The sequence below is a fragment of the Cyprinus carpio genome, chromosome B4 (assembly GCF_018340385.1).
Source record: "Cyprinus carpio isolate SPL01 chromosome B4, ASM1834038v1, whole genome shotgun sequence".
Classification (NCBI taxonomy): domain Eukaryota; kingdom Metazoa; phylum Chordata; class Actinopteri; order Cypriniformes; family Cyprinidae; genus Cyprinus; species Cyprinus carpio.
In genome coordinates this window covers 12,678,047-12,702,136 of record NC_056600.1, presented here as the reverse complement: position 1 = coordinate 12,702,136, position 24,090 = coordinate 12,678,047, and the positions used below count along the sequence as shown (strand labels likewise).

The 24,090-nt window shown below is 36.5% G+C and overlaps 1 protein-coding gene across 2 annotated transcripts; it reads left to right on the top strand.

The window, feature by feature from the left end:
* Positions 1–6,352: 6,352 nt before the first annotated feature.
* LOC109046493 (decorin-like) lies at positions 6,353–23,693 on the top strand. Of its 2 annotated transcripts, none has more exons than XM_042721995.1 (8): positions 6,353–6,636; positions 11,593–11,845; positions 18,063–18,175; positions 19,135–19,348; positions 20,128–20,241; positions 20,352–20,445; positions 22,119–22,257; positions 22,489–23,693. In XM_042721995.1, the coding sequence occupies exons 2-8, from the start codon at positions 11,608–11,610 to the stop codon at positions 22,687–22,689; spliced, it is 1,113 nt and encodes a 370-aa protein (XP_042577929.1). In that variant the 5' UTR covers positions 6,353–6,636; positions 11,593–11,607; the 3' UTR covers positions 22,690–23,693. The 2 variants fall into 2 exon arrangements, with proteins under 2 accessions (XP_042577929.1, XP_042577928.1); XM_042721994.1 differs by having other exon boundaries at positions 6,357–6,646.
* Positions 23,694–24,090: the final 397 nt, after the last annotated feature.

Here is a 24,090-nt window from a genome sequence, read left to right as displayed (position 1 = left end):
TTGATTCAGATGTGAGCTCTGTGTGTTCTCTTTGGTAATTGTGGTTGGTGATGCAGGGATTAAATCAGAGCAGCGTTTAATGGCAGCATTCATCAGTTTCTCAAAACCAGACCAGTTTAAAAAAATAAGTAAATAAACACAACACAATCCGTAACCGTTTGACATTTTGGTGAATTAGTTACTAATCCCTATAAACTCATTTGTATGTCTTCATACAATCTGTTTACTTGCCAGTGACGGTTATGTGGGTGGATCTTTATGCTTAGTTTTAGTTTTTTTTTTTTTTTGTCATGAAGATTCGTTCACAAAATTGCCACCTCCTAAAATAGTAACATTTTCCGTTAAGATCAGGTTAAAATGCCATATATGAATCAGTGAACAAAACCTGGTCAGTTACTAATTTATTTATTTTTTTTCAATGTATTACTTCAATTACTTTAATATGTTATCTACAAAAAAACAAAAAAAAAAACTAAGCATACATTTCTATATAATTAAACTGTTATTGTTTTTATTTTATTTTTATAATGAATTATTAAAACAACTATTAAACGTGTGTATGAATTACTTTTCATTTACTCCTTTTTAACGTAACAAAAAAAAAAATAATAATATAAAAAAAATGTTTTTTCCCCCAAAGAATCATGAGAAATAGTGGCTAAAATATAAGAAAGTAACTAGATTTGATCAATGCATAATTCACATTAATTTGAATTATTTTATTAAACTGTTATTGTTTTTATATCATTCTTTTATTATTTTATAATGAACTATTAAAAACAATTAAATGTTTGTGTATGAATTACTTTTAATTTTTTACTTTTTTAACTGGTACCTTTTGTAATGAATACAATAATCGAATCATTCAATTAAAAATAAATTATATATATATATATTAGTGCTGTCAAATGATTAATCGTGATTTATCGCATTCCAAATAAAAGTTTTTGTTTACATAATATGTGTGTGTACTGTGTATATTTATTATGCATATATAAATATATATAAATATAAAATGCACATACACATATGGTATATATTTTGAAAATTTTTACATGTATTTACATGTATATTTTTATAATCATATAATTTATATTATATATAATATATCATATATATTTAATATAAATACAACAATATTTTTCTTAAATATATACATGCATGTGTGTGTATTTATATATACATAATACATATACACATTACACGCATATATTATGTAAGCAAGAACTTATAATTTGGATGTGATTAATTGTGATTAATCGTTTGACAGCACTAATATATACATATATATGTATGTATAAATAATATCTGATTAATGCATATTTTCACATATTCATTTTTATTATTTTATAGTTTTAATTTGATTGACTATCACTCGAAAATATGGAAAATAAACTGAGTCAATTGTATTCATATAGAACACACTTAAAGTGATCATAGATTATGGTAAGCTTTTGATGCAGTAGTGATATTTTTAAAGAAAACCATTCAGTTGAATGACAATCCAAATTTCTGACAATATAACAAAATGATTAGGAGAAACAGGGTGAACTTTTACATTATTATTTAAAAAAAAAGAATGAATGTGTTCTTCATCAGTGCAACTGAACCCTAAACCAAGACTTTCCACTGAGTGCTTTTAACTAATGACATTGTATGGTTTATTTACTTCAGCGGTTTATTAAATTATTGGACTATGTGTGGTGTGTCAGTGACTAACACTGCTTGGAAATTTCTTGGTGTGATTGTTGAAGACTGGAGAAACGGATATATCCGCACACACACTCACTGTGGGAATGTGTAAATAATATTTGCACCATTTTCATTATAGGTCTACAGCCTCGTAAATATTTTTCGTCTCGCAAAGCCTATAGTAGTTTGATATCTTTTGTCATCTTGTCCCAGCTGTTCAGCGGTTCCAGAGGCAGTAGAGGCTCAGGTTTCTCCGCGCTGCTCTGTAGTGGTTTGGTCTGCACTCTGCCTGCAGGTTCTAATGATTGTAACAGATTCTGAGCTCCTTTTTCAGCTGCATACATCACGTCTCTCGTCTGGAGGCGGATCTGCTGATCCGTATCTATGCCAAGCATAAGGCAGACAGAGCCGCTTCAGTCTTGCCACTCTTTTGAACCAGTTCTGAGATTAAATCCAGACTGCTTGCAAAAGTTGAGCCATCAGTCCCGATTCCACTTTGCATTGTGTAACTAACCGCTGAATGGCATGGGATCTCACACAGCTCACTTTTGTAACAATGATTCAAAGCCTTTTGTCAGGTCACGATGTCTACAGGAAATTTTGAATGTGTGTACATGGTTTTCACATGTCCAATTTATGGGTAGCTGACATGATATAGGCTGCTTTTTGGAAAGATCATGTCCTGCAGTGTGACATGCTTTATGGCATCTAAAATTGTTTTAAAGGGTTCTGTTAATATTTTAGGATTATATCATGCATTTAGTTTTTATGACCTCATATTATTTATAGACTGCTATACATAGAAAATGTGTACAGCAGAACGACCATATATACACTTATACTTTCTCCAGTTATATTTTCTAAACTAATTAAGACCATATAACATAATATATTATTATGAAGAATAATATGAATCAAAGGTTTTTTTCTGTATTTGTGACACCTTTGAAATGTAGATTTTACATTAAAATTCATACTTTTAAAAAACACAGCATAACCTTTATAAATGAATTTATTAAGGGTTTAAATATATATGGTTCATTTATTATACACACACAGACACAGGCAGTGGTGCTTGAAAGTTTGTGAACTCTTTAGTGAACAACTTCACAGGTCATCAGATTTTCACACAAGTGCTGGAAGTAGATGCAGCAAAACCATGATACTATCACCACCATGTTTCACAGATTGGATAAAGTTCTTATGCTGGAATGCACTGTTTTCCTTTCTCCAAACGTTACGCTTCTCATTTAAACCAAAAAGTTCTATTTTGGTCTCATCTGTCCATTAAACCTTTCTCCAGTAGTCCTCTTGTTTGTCAATGTTGTTTTTGGAGAGCGTTTGCTTTCTTCTTGCAACTCTCTCATACACACCATGGTTGCTCAGTGTTGTCCTGATGGTGGACTCATGTAAATAAATAAATAAATAAATAAATGACAAAGTGTATATTTTTGTCTCAGTTGTTCGATTGGGTTATCTTTGTCAACTTTCAGGACTTGTGTGAAAATCTGATGATCTTTTTGGTCACATTTACGCAGAAATATAGAAAAGTCTAAAGGGTTCTCAAACTTTCAAACACCACTGTATATACTACATAAACATGGACACATTCATTAACTACATCTGATGTGTCATGTGTCTTTTTCCTAGCATAGCTAATAACTTCCTCTCTTCCTTTTGGCTTTCAGTGTAATAGTTTCCACATTAGCGTTTATAGCTTGTGTATGCAGGCACATGCAGCTAAACATTCATTGACACCAGCAGGGGCCCTTGTGTCAACTATCTTTTAGGGAGCACTAGTGGTGTCAAAGACGAACTCATGCAACAGCTGGAACCTGCTTTGATCCCATTCGTCCATTTTGGAAATGACTGATCAGGAATAGAAATCAGATTTGAAGAGGGACTTAGGAAAATAAAGTGAGAATCATCATATGGAATAGAAATTCATAGTCTGCCAGCAAAAACTTCCCGTCGGTGAATGTGTTTAAGAGCTGCGGTTCTCGACTGGTGAGTTGTGACCCAAATCAGAAAGGATTGTTCTGATTGAAAAGATAAAGAAATGATGCTAAACAACAATAATAACATGCATCTAGCAACTGTATAATCATGTATAGTTAATATAGCAACATAAATGATAAACGCTACTCATAACTTCACTTGTCGACGTCAAAGACAGTTTGAATTTGTTTGAAAGTTTAGTGCAAATTCATGTGTCAGCTGCTCAAATTAAGCAAATGCAATATGAATAGGTTGCATGACATCTTTATACTCGAAAACCTACTCAACAAAACTACTCAAAGTTAAAAGAACATAAAATCCAGACTATATAAGATGCAGATTCATGTGCGGTGAGCTACAGGAAAAGAACGAGAAGGACAGAATGTGAAGAGGGTAAATAGGAGCGTTTGGGTCACACAAGTGGGTCTGAGTTTTATGTGGACATTTGGCTGTGGCCTCAGGTTTACTGGCCAGATCCTCTGACTCTGAGCTCAGCCCAGGGCAGATGGCCGGAGGGGATGAAACACAGGTCATCATCTGCATCCTCCGCTGATCTGACGCCATATCATCCTCTCCAGCTTTCTGCTAAAGGAGCACACAGTGTCGGGCAGATGGGCGGAGGGGATGAAGAACAGGTCATCATCTGCAGAAAGCTTTCTGCTAAAGGAGCACACAGTTTTGAAATTTTTTAAAACCGTAAAACTGATACTGTGAGAGAGTCATAGGGGATTTTAGACCTTATTCAGGGGTCCTGATGAGCAGCCAGCAGTATCCAACCAAACAATCCTTTTCAATGAGTTATTAATTATTACATGAGTAACAGTGAACCAATGACTTGAAACAATTGGCGTGTCCAATGACTTGAAACAGTTGAACTTTAATGAAAACATGCAGTTAGATGATACTTCCAGATACTTCCAATAAAACAATGGAGCACACATGATCCATATCCTGTATTACTACGATAATGTGGCTGATTTTAATGTATGTATGATTTATCAGCTTGATATCATTAGTCCTTGTAGGTATTCATATGTAAATTGGGTAACACTTAATAATTTGGGTAACACTTGGTAATTTTAAGGACCAATTCTAACTTTTAACTAGTTTCTTATTAGCATGCATATTACTAGCATATTGGCCATTTATTAGCACTTATTTAGCACATATTAATTCCTTATGCTGCATGACCCTATTATATATCCCTTAATCCTACACCACACCTAAACAAGCAGTCAATATGTGTTCCCTATTCTCTAGTTTGACCATAAATGGTATTTCTAGCACATATGGATTGTTTGTGTATTTGATAGATGCTGAAATGTATATTATATTTATACTTAGAATTAGGAGATTCATATAATTTTTAATTCATGGATTGAATATGTGGATTTTTAAATTAAATATTAAATGTCATTACATCATTTAATTTTGCCTTTACTGAATAACAGTTTTTTCCTGTTCTGTGAGATTTCTAATAATCTATTATATATACTTTATTATATAAAGTAAAATAAATTAAGGAGTAATTAGGATTGTTAAAAAAGTGCTGTAGGGGGATTCAAAATATATGTATAAAAGAAAATGTAATTTAAAGGATTTGTGAAGTTTTTGAAGTATCTAAAGATGTGCATATGCAAATAATTTAGCATTTAAGTACATCCATATTGTGTGTTACAGGTTATGTCTAAACATATCAAAATGTGTGTGTAAAATACCTATGAATATGAATGGGATCAGGCTGAATTTATACATTTTATTTAGTGAAAAAAATTGTCATTCTGAATGATTTTTTTTTGCATTGATAGTTATTCATAGTAATATATAATTTATCATTATATGAATTATTATAAACTGATGCGCTTAATATAACACATTCCTCTCCCAAATGTTTTTTTAGCAGTAAAAATCTAATTCATTGTCACAATTGAATGGCATGTTATTTGTACTTGAATTATCTCAAATTTGTGATGAGATCTTCAAAAGCTTTTCAAATAACCAGTAATGCAGGACATGCAGCGGTGTGATAAAATCAGTGTGAACGAGGCTTGAGACTGAAATCCTAATCACCCCTGTCCAAATGTACAGCTTATCTTTTCCGTCTCCAAAAAGTGTGCCAGAAAATCCCAAAAGCCCAATCTGATTTAGGAGGATTGAATCGTACCAATTCAACCCAGTCTTTCAATTTAGACAGAAAAGAAGAGAAAGTCAGGCAAATGTAGAATAACCGAAATAAAGAAAGATAGAGAGAGAAGAAAAATTGGGTCCTGATTTCAGTAACTAGCTGAACTCAAGCCAGCAACTCCCTCCCATTTTGGGTACCTCCATTTGCACATACAAACAAGCCTAATATGGATTTGGAAATGCTGTACGTGTGTGTGCGGTTGAGGTTATGGGTCACCGAATAAGTTTCTTGTTTCAAAAGAAACAAAAGTAAGGTGGGTGGAAAGGAGGGGAATGTTTCCACCACACGAAAAAAAGCAGCATGAAGTCTGCTGAAAGACTACGAGAGGGAGGGAGCCGAACCGCTTTTGTCCTATCCAGAATTCCCTATCTTTACCAGATGACACTGTATGGGAACTTGCCAATGCCTGTATAGGCACAGCCTCTCGTCTCCCAACTTTTTTCCCCCCTCGTTTTTCTTGTTCCAACTGCATTTGGACCGCTCCAGACCGGGGGAAGTTCTTCTCCAATTGTCTCATTTGAAAAGGACGAAGAAATCAACCCCTCCCTCTCTCCTTTTCTTCGCTCCCTCCCTCCCTCCACTCGTCCTCTCTCTCTCCCTCTCTGTCCTTCTCTCCATCCCCTCCCCCGTGACAGAGCACACCTGCCTGATCTTGGCTGCAGGCGTCCACACAGCGATTAGCCCTCGGCCTGCCGCGCTGCACATCGGCTCCAGCACCTCTCTGGATTTGTGGATCTTCGTCTGCAGCTCTACAAGCTCCTGTACGTGCAGGTAAGATCAGCTCACCCTATGCTTTCCTCTTCTGAGTGATGAACAGCAGGGATTTAGATTGATAGAACAGACTGACCGTCTCAAAGAGAGGTGGACGGTTTGCACTAATGAAATGTGGCTATAACCCTTCGGGAATCTGCGGTTTGGTGGTTTCTGCAGTTCATTAAGGCTTGGAGCAGAAATGAGGACTTTGCACTGGAAGTTTTCAGTGAATTTGCTTGAACTGAAAGATGAATTAATTCAAGAAATTGAATGCAAAAGAGAGAATACATGAGTGTGTCGATGATACAAATGCATTTATTTTAAAGCCTCCTGTGTTTAAAAGCTTTGCATGTGGATTAAGGTTGCATTCTATTAGAAAACCATCCTCTGTATTTCAAGCTAAAAACGAATTGAAAAATTTGAAGAGGTGATTTTCAGTGTTGTTCAGTTGGAGAGGACAAGACCTTTTCTGACTTTTTCAAATTGTGACAAGTATCTTTGCTCTTTGAAACCTCTCTACACAAACTCACTGTTGTGAAAAAGCCATTAACTTTTCGAGTGCCCTTATTCTCCCTGCTCTGTCTTTTCCATCCCAGTTTTTCTTCCTTTTGTGTGTGCCACTTGGCATTTAGAAAGAGTTTATGTAAGGCCTGAAAACACTAGAGGATTTCTCTCCTAGGATAGACCTGTCTGGAGAGACATTTCGTCCTCTGGCCTCGCTCTGCATCTGCTTGTCCCCACTTGCTCCAAGTCGCATCCTAAACTCTTTATCCATGGCGTGGAAGCCAAAGTGCCTTGAGCCATATCAGCTGAAGGAGGAAAGCACACTGAAGGAAAAAAGAGAGAGATGGAGAGAGTGGAACTGGTGTCTCATTAATCATTTAATGATATAGCTTCCTTCCAATCGCAGGCAAGTCTGACAAGGCACTTCCTGGTAATCCCACCGCAAAATTCCCAGTTAACTCAAAACATTCAGTGGAGGGGGGGGGGGGGGAGTCCAAGAGGCAACTGAGGGTTAAGACACATTCAACAGGCATTTTAGTTGAGTTACTTGTGTCATGTATTTCTCTTTTGTTGGGGTTGGAGTTGAGGTTCGATTTGGGGTTGGGTTTTTGTCCTCATTTGTATAGTTTACAGCTTTCAGTAATTGCGAACAGAACTCACATACAGAGTTTGTACCATGACAGGAAACTCTCGTTCCTCTCTTCCTCCCTTCAAAGACAGCGTCCTCGGGCCATGCAATAAGTATTCTTTGGAAGCCAAAGACCTCCATTTGGCTCCATTTGATGTTAGAAAGAGAGAGTCATTAAATGGTAGTCGTGCTGGTCACTGCCTGCTTTATCCTCTCTTTATTTTGCCATTTAACCCTTTGAGGAAAAGACACCGGAGCTTTGGACCAAAGTCAAAGCAGATGCTTATGACAGATGGGCAGTTGCCTTGGAAAAAGGAAAGGAGGGGATGAATGTAAGAGTGCTTGAATGTAAATGTGAGCAACTGGGATTGTCTTAGATACATTATAGTCATGGTCATGGGCTCAAACCTTTTTTGGGCCAAAATAATCAGCCGGCCTTCAGCATATAATTGCTTATTCAACATCTGAAGAACTTTTTGTGGCTTTCGGGTTGGTCGTTTTGAAGACAACCATGTTTGATGGGTTTCTGTGAGAAAGTCTAATTGTGCTCTGGCAGTGGCTTTGGAGTTTGGTTTAGTGGTCTGGAACCAGCTTGACCGCACAGGGCAGAGTGGTTGAAGCCCTTATATCTTAGTGTAGTCCAGGAGTGCAGTTTGTTGAGCTCAATATTAAGTCCACATTTTTTAGGCTTTTGCACATTGCGTATTATATCTTTTTGTGCTTTTGTTTTGACACATGACTCGTTGGAATGGCAGGTTTTGGGGTGCAATGATAAGACTGGTCATGTGTATGTTTTAAAATGAAGGGAGCACACATGTTTTAAATGTCCTGTAGCCTGTAAATACCTTTCTGAGTCATTGCTGAAAGGATCAACAGGTCAATGAATGTGTGTGTGTGAGTACAGAGAAGAGAGTGAGATGAGTAGAGCTGCATTCTGATTTCAACAAGCTATTTACACTATTTTAATGAGTTTAATACCAAATGCTAGTAAACATTTCTTGGTTTAAGCATAAACTCAGTTTAGATTTTTTTTTCCAGAAAGCAAGACTTATTAGTAAATAAATATATAAATATAAGTAAATAAATATCTTGATTTTGGACTGTTTAGATATTCATACATTGCATACAATTAACTGCAGTAGATCATTTTAATGTTTATAGATGTATATTTTTTACAACTACTTCTTAATAAACAGTAACTGAGTTTGATCACATGACCTCATCTGCCGCCACACTATCCCATAAATCACTTATAGTGCTTGGAATATTTCAACCTTTTTCAGATAATGCAGTATGAATAAAACAGTACAAAACCATATTGAACAAACTAATTTTACTCTTCTGTAACATAAGCCACCTGTGGTGGAGCAGGCTTGAGATTCAATTCAAAGATCCTGAAAGACAAGAAGGGAGAGTGAAAAGAAAGGTAGAAATGCTTGGAGAAAGAGAGGAAAAGCGGAAATTTTCCTGTCTCCTCTTAATCATTACAAGCCAACAAGACCAGAAACAGGCTAGTGCTGATTTTTGGTTGTGAAACACTTCAGTTGGATCAGATTGGTGCCCAACCCGCAGACAGAAAGAAATCAAAGATGAAGGCCTGTAACAACCTGGCAGAAGCTAGTAGTTATGCACACAGAACTGTCTGTGAAAAATGTATTTAAACTCAGTTCTGATAATCATTGTCACATTGAGACATATGAGACTGGTCCATTAGCTCCTAATGCTTATACAACATGTTTAGAGGTTGTCAATATAATAAAATATTAACAATTTATAATTCAGTGTCTGTGCAAACACATAAAAAAATTGTGTGCTAGAACCAAACTTGACCTAGAACCAATACCTCCCATTAAAACATATTGCATGTTCACACATTGTGATTCATTTGGGTGGTTTTAGTTAAAATCTAAAAGTATTATGCAGCAGTTCCTTATAAAGTTATCAATTTATTTATTCAAAAGCCAGTTTTTACTCCTGTTTTGTGATTGGTGAATGTACCCTGCCTGTTTTTTCCCAACAAAGCTGTGACACCATCAGTCTGTCTTGTCTGTTTGCCTGGCTCTCATAGCAGCCTGTGGTTTGTTGACAGGACGCAACTCAAATGCAGCAACAGCTTCCCATGATCCCCCTGCAAACAGAATCACTCATGGTGACAGCCTGTAATGCTCAGAGGGCTTTTCGTACTGCTGACCAGCTCCTGAGGCTCTGAACTTTTACTGTGGCTTCATTCCTGCTGGGAATACATCTAGAAAAAAAAAAGGTTTGTGCGGCTCAACCGATAGAGCACAAGGTCATGGGTTCAATTCCCAGGAATGCACAAGCATAAAACTACCTTGAATGCACAGTAAATCTACCAAATACTTCAATGTTAAAGGGCAAAGTGATACTGCAGTGTGTTTGCTCAAAGCATCTCATTGCCCACTGGGTCAAAGGTAATTAAAGGTGTCTGATGTGATGGATGTTGTATCTAGGCCTGAAAACGTAGTATTAAATTAAACAGCATGTCTAAATTGAGGTCGGCAAGTTGTTGTTTTGAAATGCTGTTGAATAAAACTACAATTTCTCATTGTTTTTCTTGAAACATGGATACTGTTGAGCTAGGGAACCTCAGAAAATTGTTTCAACATGCTCTCATGTGATGCAAATCAACAGTGACGAGAAATCAGCGGTTGAAGGTCACTTGCCGTTTTTCTGTTTTGACTTAGTTTTTAGAGAGAAACTGTTATATCTACACTTTCTGTGCTTGCAGATAATTGCGATTATCCAACTGAAGTTTTTTTTTTTTTTACAGTTCCTTAATGGAATATATCACAAAGTTGATGTTATATAGATCTGCATTGAGATTGAATGTATGTATCATTGTTTTCTTTTGCTTGAGAGATTAAGAAATGCTTTTTTCCAAAAGTTTGTCAAGGTCAAGCTCTGGGTTTCCAACAACAGAGGCACAGTGGTTATTCGCTGTCCCAGTGACGTGGCCGCCCGGAGGATTTGAACTACTGTAATTATGCTGTATGTTGATTACATGGACCTGAGATGACCCTGAAAAGTTGAACTGAGCTCTGGGAGTTTCTGTACCTACTTTACAATTTCCTTGTCGTCCGGAGATGTCCAGCTGCTCCTCAGACATATGTTTATGTATGGGCTCATGGACAGCTTTGTGCACTCTATTTTAGAGAAGACGGTTATTTATTTATTTTCTGAATGAGGGCATGAATGAGTTTGGTTATGGAGTTTAAACCCAAACCAACTATCAGTTCTCACAGATGTAGTGTGCATGGTCATCATTTTAATGCTATATGGCAAGGGTTTTCAAACTGGGGTCCAAGGACCCCTAGGGAGCTACATGGATATTCCAGATTAATTTCAGAAATGTTATAGAATTTAATATTAACAATGTTTAGATTTTATTTGTATTGAATGCTTTGCATATTTATTATATTAAGCACAAATGTATTTAATCTATTGTATTTTTTGAAAATGTATGAAGCACTTTTAGGAATAATGTTTAAAGCTAATTTTAAATAATTTATTGCAGCCACTGAGGGACTGTATTGTTCCACATTCAATTTATCTCAGTCTTGTTTTATTAAATATAGTAAAATGCATTTAGTCATATAAGCTAACCATCAGTCTAACATCAGAGACCTCTAAAACCTAATATACGCCTAAATTTGACCCTTGACCTCTGCCTAGTTATCACCCACATTGCTCAGTCACATTCATGCTGATCTGTCATTTGACTTTTAACCTTTCACCATCACAGGTCCTGAAATGCCACCCAGCATATCGTCTCTCACCTTTAACCCCTTCTCTTCTCCATTTTACCCTCCAGGCCTCCATCAGCAACATGAAATCGGCCTGTCTCTCCCTGCTTTTGGTGTCCGTATGCTGGGCTCTGCCCTTCCGTCAGTCTGGCTTCATGGACTTCATGATGGAGGACGAGCCAGGCTCAGGCTCTCCCATGCCTCCAGTTTTTAAACCACGTACTCCGACGCCTCCTCCAGTGCTACCCGAGGGGCCTGATGGACATTTCTGCCCATTCCGGTGCCAGTGCCATCTGCGAGTGTCCCAGTGTTCTGATCTAGGTAACGACTTCATGACACTAGACTAGACTGCTTGATGAAAGCTGTATAGGCCTATTTGACACTTTTTTTAAAAGGATCACTGTCAGTGTTTCTGGCTGGATGTGAGCATTGATCAATGACAATAACAAACTTGATGGCATGTGCCAGTCAAATTTCTGAGTAAAACCACAGACTGGCAACATTTTGTTAGCTATCCGTCTGATAGCCTAAATATTGTTTATAAAGCTGGAAAATACATTTTCTGGCAAGCTGTAATTTAAAAGTGCGGTATTTTCCAGCTAGTGGTTGACAATAATACTCTCTTTATGACAGGCAAAAGTTTCAGAGGCAGTGTGTAAACGTGATTGACACAACATGTGGTCATATTTATTTATTTATTTTTTAACATGCAAAAATTGCCTTGAAAAATAGTGTGTATTGACATCTTTCCACTGAAATAAAATACCTTCTAATGTTCATTCATGTTTATTTTGTGCTTTTACTAGTAGATATGAAACGATGATCAGTTCACATGCTCCTTGAACTGAACTACTAAAGTGATCTGAGCTACAAAACGGTATTCATTGTTTGAATTTCTTACAAAAAAAGAAGACTATTTTGAAAGCTAAGACTTTATTTTTATACCAGAAGTAACCTGCTCTGTCTTGTCTGTTGGCCCGTTGTCAGTTTCCTCTTTGCTCCGTGATGCATTTTTCACTGCGTGAGAACATAATGACAATAGAAGGCGACAAGCCTTGCGTCGTAAATTGATGAGTTCAGTTATCTGCGTTTTGATATGCCTTTGATCATAAGCCAGGTTTCCATCCAAAGTTGCAAATTTAATTTATGCACAAAATTTATGCACAAAATTGGAATATCGCATAATTGTGGGAAGTCGTGGCCTAATGGTTAGAGAGTCGGACTCCCAATCGAAGGGTTGTGAGTTCGAGTCTCGGGCCGGCAGGAATTGTGGGTGGGGGGAGTGCATGTACAGTTCTCTCTCCACCTTCAATACCATGACTTAGGTGCCCTTGAGCAAGGCATTGAACCCCCAACTGCTCCCCGGGCGCCGCAGCATAAAAATGGCTGCCCACTGCTCCGGGTGTGTGTGTGTGTTCACTGCTCTGTGTGTGTGCACTTCGGATGGGTTAAATGCAGAGCACGAATTCTGAGTATGGGTCACCATACTTGGCTGAATGTCACGTCACTTTAAAACATTTGCGACTATGCACCGTTTCCATCCAATGAGTCGAAGAGAACAAAATTGTCACTTCCTGATAAACTGCCACTAAATATCACTAAGAAAAGTAGGAGAAACCACTGAAAATAATAATTTTCATATATGATAAATGACTTGTGCCTCAGAGTGAGCAGACAAAACAATAAATGCAGACATTGCTTTCGGAGGTGGATGCCTGCTGTTTGGGAATGCAGTCGTAAGACAGTAATACAGTTAAAGGAGTCAATATTACGGGGTTACTTTGGTGTGGGAATTTGTTTATGAATTTCAGAATGACCATAACATAATTTCAGATGCTATGCAGCGAGATCAGTCTGCTGGTTAGTCAGGTTATGCTTTCCCATAGTGCAAAGTCACATAACTTTTTTTTTTTTTTTTTTTTTTCCAATTTATTTCCACCTCCCATTCTTTGCATTAACCCTTTTTCACACAAGTCAAAAAACACCTCAAGCAAGCGTAAAACTCATTAACAAATTAAGGGATTTTTTATTTTAATTTTTTGCATTTCCATCACCCGTTTCCGATGCGATATTTCAAAATACGCATAAAAACAGGGTGATGGAAACGTATCAATAGAAGGTTTTATATGGGTCCCGAGGCTTTTTAAGTCGGGTAGAGTCTGAGATCTCTGACCTAGTTCGTTTGCTGGCTTTCGCAATACACCACCCAGAACTCCTTTGCAATGGTCCTATTTGTTGACTGTATGACCTGCAAAACCTTCAAACGTTGAGCTTGTAAAATAAATTTTAAACTTTCAGAAAAGGCTTTGTCAAGCCAACATCAAAGTTTGTCATTATCTGTTTTTTTCATGCTGGTTAATATGTTTCAGAATTTTCCATTCCATTTCTATTGTTTACACCTGATGTCAATTATTTCATGACATAAAACTGTCCAAGGCCAAGCAGCCATGAACAAAACCTTTCTCTTTGTTTGATCTGCCCATTGTTGAGTCATCACTGAATTACTAATGTCACAGTTTCAAAACCACTTTAAATGTTTTCATATGCTGTTAACTGCCCTCACTTCCGTAGACGACTAGGCACTAACCTCGAGACGGCTGCCTCATTTTCCTAATTGAATCTCCAGGCGTGTTTGTTAATACGTGAAAAAGTGAAGTCTATTCTTTTATAAGGTTATTTCCAAAAGATTACAGCTTCTCTTCCTGTAAAACTGCCCTGTCTGCAGGGTCACTGTGATCTGTGATCACTTTAGTAAAGGGATCAACATTAACTAGTTGCTTATTAGCATGCCTATTATTAACATATTGGCTGTTTATATGTACTTATAAAGCACATATTCTGCATGACCATATTTTAGATCCCTTAATCCTACCCAATACCCAATAACTTGACAGCTACCTTACTAACTATTAATAAGCAGCAAATTAGGAGTTTAATGAGGCAAAAATTTGTAGTTAATAGTTTGTAAATGGCAAGAATTGGACAGTAAAATAGTGTGACCATTATTTTTATGTTAGCAACAGCAATACAGTACAATATTGTATATGGAAACCAAACAGAAACATTACTATATATGGATATCACAGAGAGATTAATTCTTCAATAATAATTGCCTACATGGTTTTGATTAAGTCAGAGGGTCATATTAAAATTGGAAAGGATTATGTAATATTTACAGCATTATAAATTTACAAAACATAGAGTGAACAAGGGTTAATAAAGCATATCCCAGCATGCTTTATCCTGTAATGTAGTGTAACTAAGTTGCTGTAACATGTTTTCTCAGTTAGCCTAGCTTTTTATAAACAGGAAATTACTTAGAGGTCTGTTTGATAGACAGAATGTCTGTTTGGAAAGAAATACTGTTGAGAAGGCAAAAGCAGTTCTCAGTAATTCTTTCACAATGTTAACACTCGACCCCAGTTAAAGTGGACAGGGCAGGAACGAGAACGAAAATGGGACTGAGAACAAGGACAAATAAGAGAAGAGCGAATATTTGAGGCCTCCAGCGCTCATCTGCTCCACAGGTCTTTTGGCATGAAACAGACCTGGGAAAGAATGGAGGGGTGGGGGATAGGTGTGCCGACAGGCCTGTTCTCCGTCTAACTTCACCTCTTTTCAGTGAAATATGTGACCCAGTTTATACAGCTCTGCAGCTGCAGGGAAACTGTCTGGAAATAGCGCCATAACCCAAGAACAACTAATGGCAAATGTGAATTTGTTTGACTAGGAAAGTTTGATTCTGGTGCCTGCTTGTGTTTTTACTTCCTAACAATGGGCTGTAAGTGTGAGATACTCCCTCTTTTAGGTACCAGTTGATATGAGGTTAGCTAGGTGAGATAAGTGTAAAATATTCATTATGGAGTGTTATGGACCACAGTGTAGTGTGATTTCTATTATGAAAATCTTGTGGATTAAACAGTGTCCCATGTTTTTACCAGTAAAAGAAGTATAGGAATGAGTTTAGCATCCATGAGCCCGTTAATAATGGTTTTGGTTTTTTCTCCACTCTTGATTTTGATTCAGTGGCTAAATAGTATTTCTAACCACAAAGGACAATTTCTTTTTTGAATAGTTTAATCTTTGTTCCATTTTGTTTCCAATGGACTGTGCATTCTGGTTATCTGATCACCACTTGGTTTAAAATTCTAACTTATTTACTCAAACAACTGAAGTTTTCTTTATGTTATTAGTGCTTTTTGGCTTACATACTGATAATATATTCCATTACAAAACACATTTTGACCTAAATTGATTGTCGCGATTTTGGCCGAGACGTGTAGCCACTAGAAAATGAGATTAAACAGCCGAACGAAAGGAACATATGTGAGGCATCTCAGCAGCAGTGATTCGTCCAACTGTGATCTCTGTGTCCTCTGTCCTGTGGTTATATAATTAACAGGGACATAATCTTAAACTGTTTATACACATGCAGTGATGAGGAAACTCACCGCAAAACCAAACTAAACAATGTCTGTGTGAGGTTCTGCCTAAAAAGCTTTTAGAGTTGCTAGAGCAGATGTATTTATGTGTATGTATGTGCATGTGTTTACCTAATTTTTCCTATGTTTTTCTTATGTTTGAAGCAAGCACTATGATACACAGTGGGCCCAAAAAGCTTATGGACACTTAAAAATATATAAAATTACTTTGTTAAAGGGATCATAAGATGCTGCTCATGAGACAAAAAAAGAACATTATTTTGATGTAATAAAATGTGTTTATGCAGTTTAAGGTTTAAAAAACATTATTTTCCACATACTGTACATTATAGTTTCTCCTCTATGCCCTGCCTTCTGAAACACGTAGATTTTTACAAGGCTCATCACTCTGAATAAAGCTGCTAAATCTAGCGACAAAGTTGCTAAGTTGGCAACACTGACTACAGCGAGAATAAAAGGTATGCCTTCCTTCTTTGCGTGAACATCTGGGTGGCGTTATGCAGATCTTCCCACATAGTGATGTAGAGATGTGGGGGTGTGTTAGAACGAGCCGTTTCAGGGGGGCGTGGACAAGTGTTAACTTCTATAAAGAATATCTCTTTGGATTTGAGACTTTAGTCTTTGCAACTTCACAGATCTTCTTTATTCACCAAGAGCTTGTAACACTCCAAAGAGAAAGGAAAATTTGAATTTGCATAATATGACCCCTTTAACGATGCCAATTTTCTGAGCAAACTTTGTGAAATGTTTCGTGTGGAAAAAACTTTTCAAACAAAGAGTGTTTGTGCTGTTTTTATTTAAAATATGTGCCACTTGGTTGCATATTTTTGTTATATCATGCAAAGACATTCATACAAATGGAAATGTCTAAATATGTTTGGTTACACTTTATTTCAGGGACCAATTCTCTCTATTAACTATTAACTACTCCTAATTTGCTGTAATTGTTAAGTTTAGGTATGAGGTCTAAAAATATGGTCATGCAGAATAAAGCATAAATATTTGCTTTATAAGTACTAATAAATATACTTGTAATATTCATGCTAATAAGCAACTAGTTAATAGTGAGAATTGGTCCTTAAAATAAAGTGTGACCATACGTTTTTGATTTCACTGTATGTTCCATTCGTGTAACCTGGTCTGCAGCACATTAAATGAAAGCTGTGTCACACTGTCATCCAATGTTAGCAAAATCATATTCCCCTTGTGTGGAAATCTCATGTCAGCTTTTTCAATTGACAGCATCATACAGCGTTTAGAATCCTTCCAAGAAAAACTGTTGAGATATCTGGCATAAGAGTGGTCTATGATTAACTCTCAGAACTGTTTCCAAACACTAAAACTTACGTGAACCATCATCATAACTCTTCACTGTGTTGCACTTTGGAAATGGATTGGTCCAACTGTACATTCAAGACTTTTTTTCACTCTATGAAGTCCTTATGAAACCTTCCTGGTTTTGTAAGGAGTTGATTCATTGTTCATTTCGATGCCGTTTTCAGTGTTTTAAGTGCTTTATAGTTGTACTTAATCAACCAGACTGCTCAGGCCCTGTAGCTTGTGAAATTTTATTTTATTTTATTTTTATATATTATAATTCAGACTATGAGATGAATAAAGATGAAGAGAAATAAATTCTTAAGCAATGATATTATTTATAATAAGATATTTACAGTTAAATCTGTTTTTGTCACTGTTTAGGCTTGGCCTTTTTTACTAGAAGAAATTCTTCTAGTTACGCATGTAGAATAGTAGCTCATAAAAGTTAATAGAAACGTTTTTATAAAAGGTTTTGTCTATACAATGATGGCTGGAGCTCATCCAAAACCAAGACCACTCCAGAGTTCACATTCTTTCTGCAATTTAAAAGTTTTTTTCAGGAATGTGGCTGCTCTATTTAGTAGCACAATTTACACACTTCAAGGATTTGTTTTTTCGTTTGTATCTGGGTGTGTTGTGTTGGTGTTGGACCAGAATCCATATGTCTACAGCTGATTTGATTTCAAACTAGATTCTAGCCATAAAATCCCAGATCAGCTCATATCCCATTTCAACCGTCTCATTTTTCTTACTGCTGGTGGTTTTGTGTCTCTCAGGTTTGAAGAACGTTCCAGAAAAAATTCCACTTGATACCACTCTCCTGGATTTGCAGAACAACAAGATCTCAGAGATCAGAGAAAATGACTTCAAAGGCCTGAAGGGTCTCCAAGTGAGATATTCAATTACTCACTCTTTCCTTTCTCTCTTTTTTTCTCTCTCTCTCACATTTTCTTTAATTGTCTAAATTGGATCGTAGAAGCAATGACATTTCTCAATCCCCTTTTAAATCCAAGTAATCCTCATGAGACAAATTCTATTTCTCTTTGACATATATGTTTTGGGATCAATTGGCTGCTTGCTGCTGATAACTGGAAGTGACAGTGTGATGTTTTTGCTATGACCTTGAAAGCGTCAGTTCTACACAGAGAACATAAAGTCCAAATCAAAACCACTTGTGAACCTCATTCCACATAAAAGAAAAGTAATTATTTTCCCAAAAACAAATGCTTGAGCAGCACTGAAAAACTCTCCAGAGAAAACACTCCAACGCTGTTTGTCTGCCAAATGTGGAACTGGGTGCTAGAACTATGCATTGCAACCACAACGATCTTTGAAGGCAAATATCTGCTCTAATTTTTTCGAAAACATTGCAAAAAATTCTCTGGAGATCTTCAGAAACACTTTGCAAAACAGAGCTTCAGGCAAACGCGTAATCCAGAATGTGAAATCCTCTGTGTTAACAATCCATCATCTCCAGAAAACAGCTCTCAGTGTGAGATATGTGTCATTCCCAGGTGCACAAGTGTAATGATTCACTTTTGGAGCAGATCCATTGTCCAGCCTCCTGAACTTCAATAAATATGCAGCCTCTCATCGAGGCCCCTTTGCTGCTTCTCGCTTTCCAAGCCCAACATCCACATGGCGCCTGGATCTAAATGCAATCAGAACATAAAAATGATTTGTGGAATGTAGTATAGATTATAGCAAGTGTCAGGGGTGAAAAGAATATTACAGATTTGAACACAAACACTAAAACAGCTTTAGGTTTACTAAAACATTGTGCAATTATACCAATAGCTTGCATCTCCCATAAAGTTCCTAAAGGAATGTCTTTTCTTTTTTTTTCAGACACTCATCCTGGTCAACAATAAGATCACCATCATTCATGCCAAAGCCTTTTCTTCTCTCATCAATTTGGAGAGACTCTACCTGTCCAAGAATCTCCTGAAGGATGTTCCTGCTAACATACCGAAAAGCCTGCAGGAGCTGCGCATTCACGAGAACCAGATTAACAAGATAAAGAAGTCCTCCTTTGCCGGCATGGCCAATGTCATCGTCATGGGTAGGAGTTTTTGTCAGCACTTATTAGAAAACTATATGTGAAAGTGGCTTTTTTGGGTTGGCGCATTATTACATATTTATTTATTTAATCTTGATAGATAGGTAGTTAGATATTTTTAATTTTATTTAATGATTTGCTTTTTTTTATTTTTATATACCATGTTTTATAATCTGTTTATAAATATACCATGTATCAAAAAGTTAAACAAAAATGTGGTTATTTTATTATTTTATTTTAGTTCGTTTTGAAGTTTTGTTTATATTGTTTTAGTTTTTCCCAGTTTAGGTTTGTTTGTATTTTATTTCAGTTAAATGAAACATTTTTTTGTTTTAGCTTTTGTTTTAGTGTTTTTGTGGTAACACTTTAGTATAGGGACCAATTCTCACTATTAACAAGTTACTTATTAGCATGCCTATTATTTTTGGCTGTTTATGAGTACTTATAAAGCACATAATCTGCATGATCATATTCTACATCCCTAATTCTATCCAATACCTAAACTTTACAAATATCTTACTAACTATTAATAAGCAGCAAATTAGGAGTTTATTGAGGAAAAAGTCATAGTAAATGGTTTAATAGCAAGAATTGTATCTTAAAATAAAGTGTGACCATTTTTGTTTTCCTTTTCATTTTGGTTTTTGTTAATGATAATGACACATGGTTTGTTTCAAAAATAAGGCTCAGCCTGAGTCATACATTAATAATCACCATCAAAATAACAGTGTAACAATATTGCAAAATGAACCAGTGCATATTTTGACTCTGTCCTATTCCAGAGCTGGGCTCAAACCCTCTGAGTAGCTCTGGAGTTGATAATGGTGCCTTTGCTGATCTGAAGAGGGTTTCTTACATACGAATTGCTGACACCAACATCACCTCCATTCCAAAAGGTAAGGAATCATCCCTACTGTGAATAATGATGGAGGCCCGTTACACTTCAGTGAATTGTATCAATACAATATCATTGTTTTTTCATTAATCTGTCTCAAAAAATGTTCAGGTCTGCCCAGCTCTCTTTTTGAACTTCACTTGGATGGAAACAAGATCACCAAAGTGACCGCAGACAGTCTGAAGGGCCTCAAGAACCTGTCCAAGTAAATGCATCTTTCTTGTTAATATATTTGTAATTTGTTATGCAAACAAAAAGTTGATTTTCTTTCATGGCAGACTTGAATCTAAATAGAAACAGCTAAATATGTCTCTGTATAGCTGAAAACCTCAGCAAAATCTGACTCAGAGGGGAAAGAGTTCGATACAAAGGAAGTAATAATTCAGATTTCATTAGGTTTGTTTTGAATTTGCATGAGAACAACCTTGTGAGACTCAAACACCATGACATCATAGCATGGATCAGTTTGCTTTGGATCGCACAGAGAAATTAGAACATTCATATTACAGAGATTTTCCAGCGTACATGCCGAGACTGAATCACAGCCGAGAATTGACTCAAATACAGACTGCTTTATGAGAACACTGGAAGATTGTTTTGCTGTTTGGCTCATTATTCTGATTATGTTTGATGAGGGAAGTTAATAATATATGTACAAGTGTTTCTTTATTTAGCGAAACAGCACTGAGAATGTAGGTTTATTTTATATATATATTCTTTTTATTTTGTTTTTCAATTTGTTGTTACCATTGTTAGGTTTAGTTTAGTTTTTGTAAAGAGTTTTCTAGTATATTCTAGTTCATGCATTTTATCATTTGTGACCTTGGACCGCAAAACTTAAGTCTTACGTCGGGGTATATTTGTAGCAATAGCCAACAATACATTGTATGGGTCAAAATGATTGATTTTCCTTTAACCCCAAAATCATTAGGATATTATGTAAAAATCATGTTCCATGAAGATATTTTGTTAATTTCCTACCGTAAATATATCAAAACGTACTTTTTGATTAGTAATATACATCGCTAAGGACTTCATTTGGACAATTTAGATTCCAGATTTTCAAATAGTTGTATCTCGGCCAAATATTATCATATCCTAACAAACCATACATCAATGAAAGCTTGTTTATTCAGCTTTCAGGTGATGTATAAATCACAATTTTACAAAATTGACCCTTATGACTGGTTTTGTGGTCCGGGGTCACAGTTTTGTTTAAAAGGAAAAGGATATTTTGTGATTGTGTGTATTGTACTAACACAATTGAAAATATGCTGAAATGTTTGAAAAAAGCGCACTTTTGATGATCTGTTGTATATTAGTACTAAGAGTTTTGAAAATTTATCAATTGCTTGTGAAAATTGCAAAGCAATTAAAAAAAAAAACTTTGCAGCTCAAGAAATGTTTCTTGAGCTGCAAATCAGCACATTAGAATGATTTCTGATCATGTGAGACTGAAGAGTGGAGTAATGCTTGCTGATAATACAGCTTTATCATCAGTAATAAATTGCATTTTTAAATATATTCAAATAGAAACAGTTATTTTAAATAGTACTAATATTTCACAATATTACAAATAAATATAGCCTTGGTGAGCATAAGAGATCTTTCAAAACCTTAAAAAATTACCCCATACCTTTGTGTGATTTTGTACCATATATATTAAAAAAAAACACACACACACAGAAAGAAAGTAAAATTGATTGGTTGCCATTTTTATTTTAGTTTGGTAAGTTTGGAGTTGATAAAATATATTTTTATTTAGTTTCACTGTTTTCTGAAAATATTTAAAGTTTTTGTTTTACTTCACATTTTTATTTTGGTTTTCATTTTCGCTGCAGTTTTTGTTGATGCTAATACCACGGTGTGTGTTTTTAGGCTGGGACTGAGCCACAATGAGATCAGCGTGGTGGAGAACGGCTCTCTGGCCAACATGCCTCACCTGAGAGAACTTCACCTGGACAATAACATGCTGACTTCAGTCCCGTCTGGCCTGGCAGAACACAAATACATTCAGGTGAGACATCTCACACAAGTTAAAGGCATACAAACCCGTAAAAGCTCAAGACCTGGCAGAACACAAATACATTCAGGTGAGACATCTCACACAAGTTAAAGGCATACTCCACCCCAAAATGAAAATTTTGTCATTAATCACTTACCCCCAAAATATCTTAAATTGTGTTCTGAAGACGATTTCCACACATCTTTAAGACACTTTGTCACACTCTCGTTCAATCAATTCCAGGTGATCTACCTTCACACCAACAAGATTGCTGCTGTGGGAACAGAGGACTTCTGCCCACCCGGCTATAATACAAAGAAGGCCATGTACTCAGGCATCAGCCTGTTCAGTAATCCAGTGCCCTATTGGGAGGTCCAGCCCATCACCTTCCGCTGCGTCTTCGACCGCTCGGCCATTCAACTCGGCAACTACAGAAAGAAATAGAGCGTCCAATCAGACAGCTTAGTCACTGTTTTCATCCCGCCCCTTCCTGTCTGACCTAATCCTTTCAAGCACATAATTTAGTCTTAATGTCATATCTCAGTTAACCCCAAATAAACTACAATCCCAATTTCAACATGCAGATTACTGGACAGATATTCAAATAACCAAATGCATATCAGTATTGTATTGAACATACATATTGTGTAAGTGCAGAGGAGAACAGAAAATGTATGATTTTGAAAAATAAAGAAAGTAAAGCCATGACCACTTAGAATATCCAATAGCGCACATCACCCAGATAATGAAATGATCTTTTTGGAAGGTCACTTTGGATCTTCTGGACCTAAGCCATGTTCTTCTATGTTCTTCGCTGGCCTGCGGAGCGGGCAGCAAGGGGTTAACACATGTCAGCCAGTGCCATTAACAAGAGCTTGTATGCTAGAATGTATTCAGTTATTACTTTCCTTGTAGCGCTAGTTCAGATTGTGCTGTTAAAAGTAAAAAAATATATATAAATAGTCATGTTGTTTCTCTCGTAATCGATTGAAGTGGGAGAAAACAGGAAGTCGAGCTATTCAAGATTCTCTTCGTCTCAATTCAGATGCTTCGGTGGCATTTGTGTTCATTAGTTTCCTCAGATCCTGTCAGCTCTAGCCAGGTGAACATAGCGCTTCGAGATGTAGAATAAACTATGTTGTCATTACGACGAACACGATTCCCGAACCTATAGGCTACGCATGCTTTTTCTTCTCTAGTGACTTCCGTGTTATGTGCGAGCTTGTACATGTGTTTCTTTCCTTTATTTTCGTGTTTCAGTCTGGAAGGATCGGGAGGGAGACGGCAGACATGGACACCTCCTGCTTTCATGAGAGTCATGAATGTCTCTTGTATAGACGCTGTATATAAATGCTGTATAAAAGAATCCTATCAATGCTTTGAAGCACAAGCACTTACAGTAGTTTGGACTTTAATATATCGGCAATAAAGGTAATCCCTTTCTTCTCTCTCTTTCTCTCTCTCTCTGGCTAAATGAGGGCTCCGACACAGGTGTCTTGAACCAAATAAACAGTCAAATCTCTCACTGTGCTTTCTGGGAACTTTCACTGGGTGGTTTAACAGGTTTGTTCGGGCACAGGGTTGGTTTTCAGGTAAATGAAACCGAATGATGTCTCAAAATAACACACAGGACAAATTTCTATGATGGATGCTACAGTCGCAGAAGGCCTTCAAGAGCTACGGTAAAAATGTCACGTTTGGGTGCTAGTTCTGTGTCTAACAAAACTGTGTTTGTGTCATTTAGATGAATTATACAACCATTACTCAGGTTGAAACTCTAAGCACAAAATGTTAAAGCATTTTAAGGTAAAGTCAATCCGAGGGACAAAGGGTTTCAGAGCCTTT

What these genes read in the sequence shown, in the direction of transcription:
- LOC109046493 (XM_042721995.1), top strand. Translation starts at nt 11,608, where the DNA reads ATGAAATCGGCCTGTCTCTCCCTGCTTTTGGTGTCCGTATGCTGGGCT. An exon ending in GGCCAATGTCATCGTCATGG is followed by an intron (nt 19,349 to 20,127) that starts GTAGGAGTTTTT and finishes GTCCTATTCCAG; the next exon opens with AGCTGGGCTCAAACCCTCTG. An exon ending in CATCACCTCCATTCCAAAAG is followed by an intron (nt 20,242 to 20,351) that starts GTAAGGAATCAT and finishes AAAAATGTTCAG; the next exon opens with GTCTGCCCAGCTCTCTTTTT.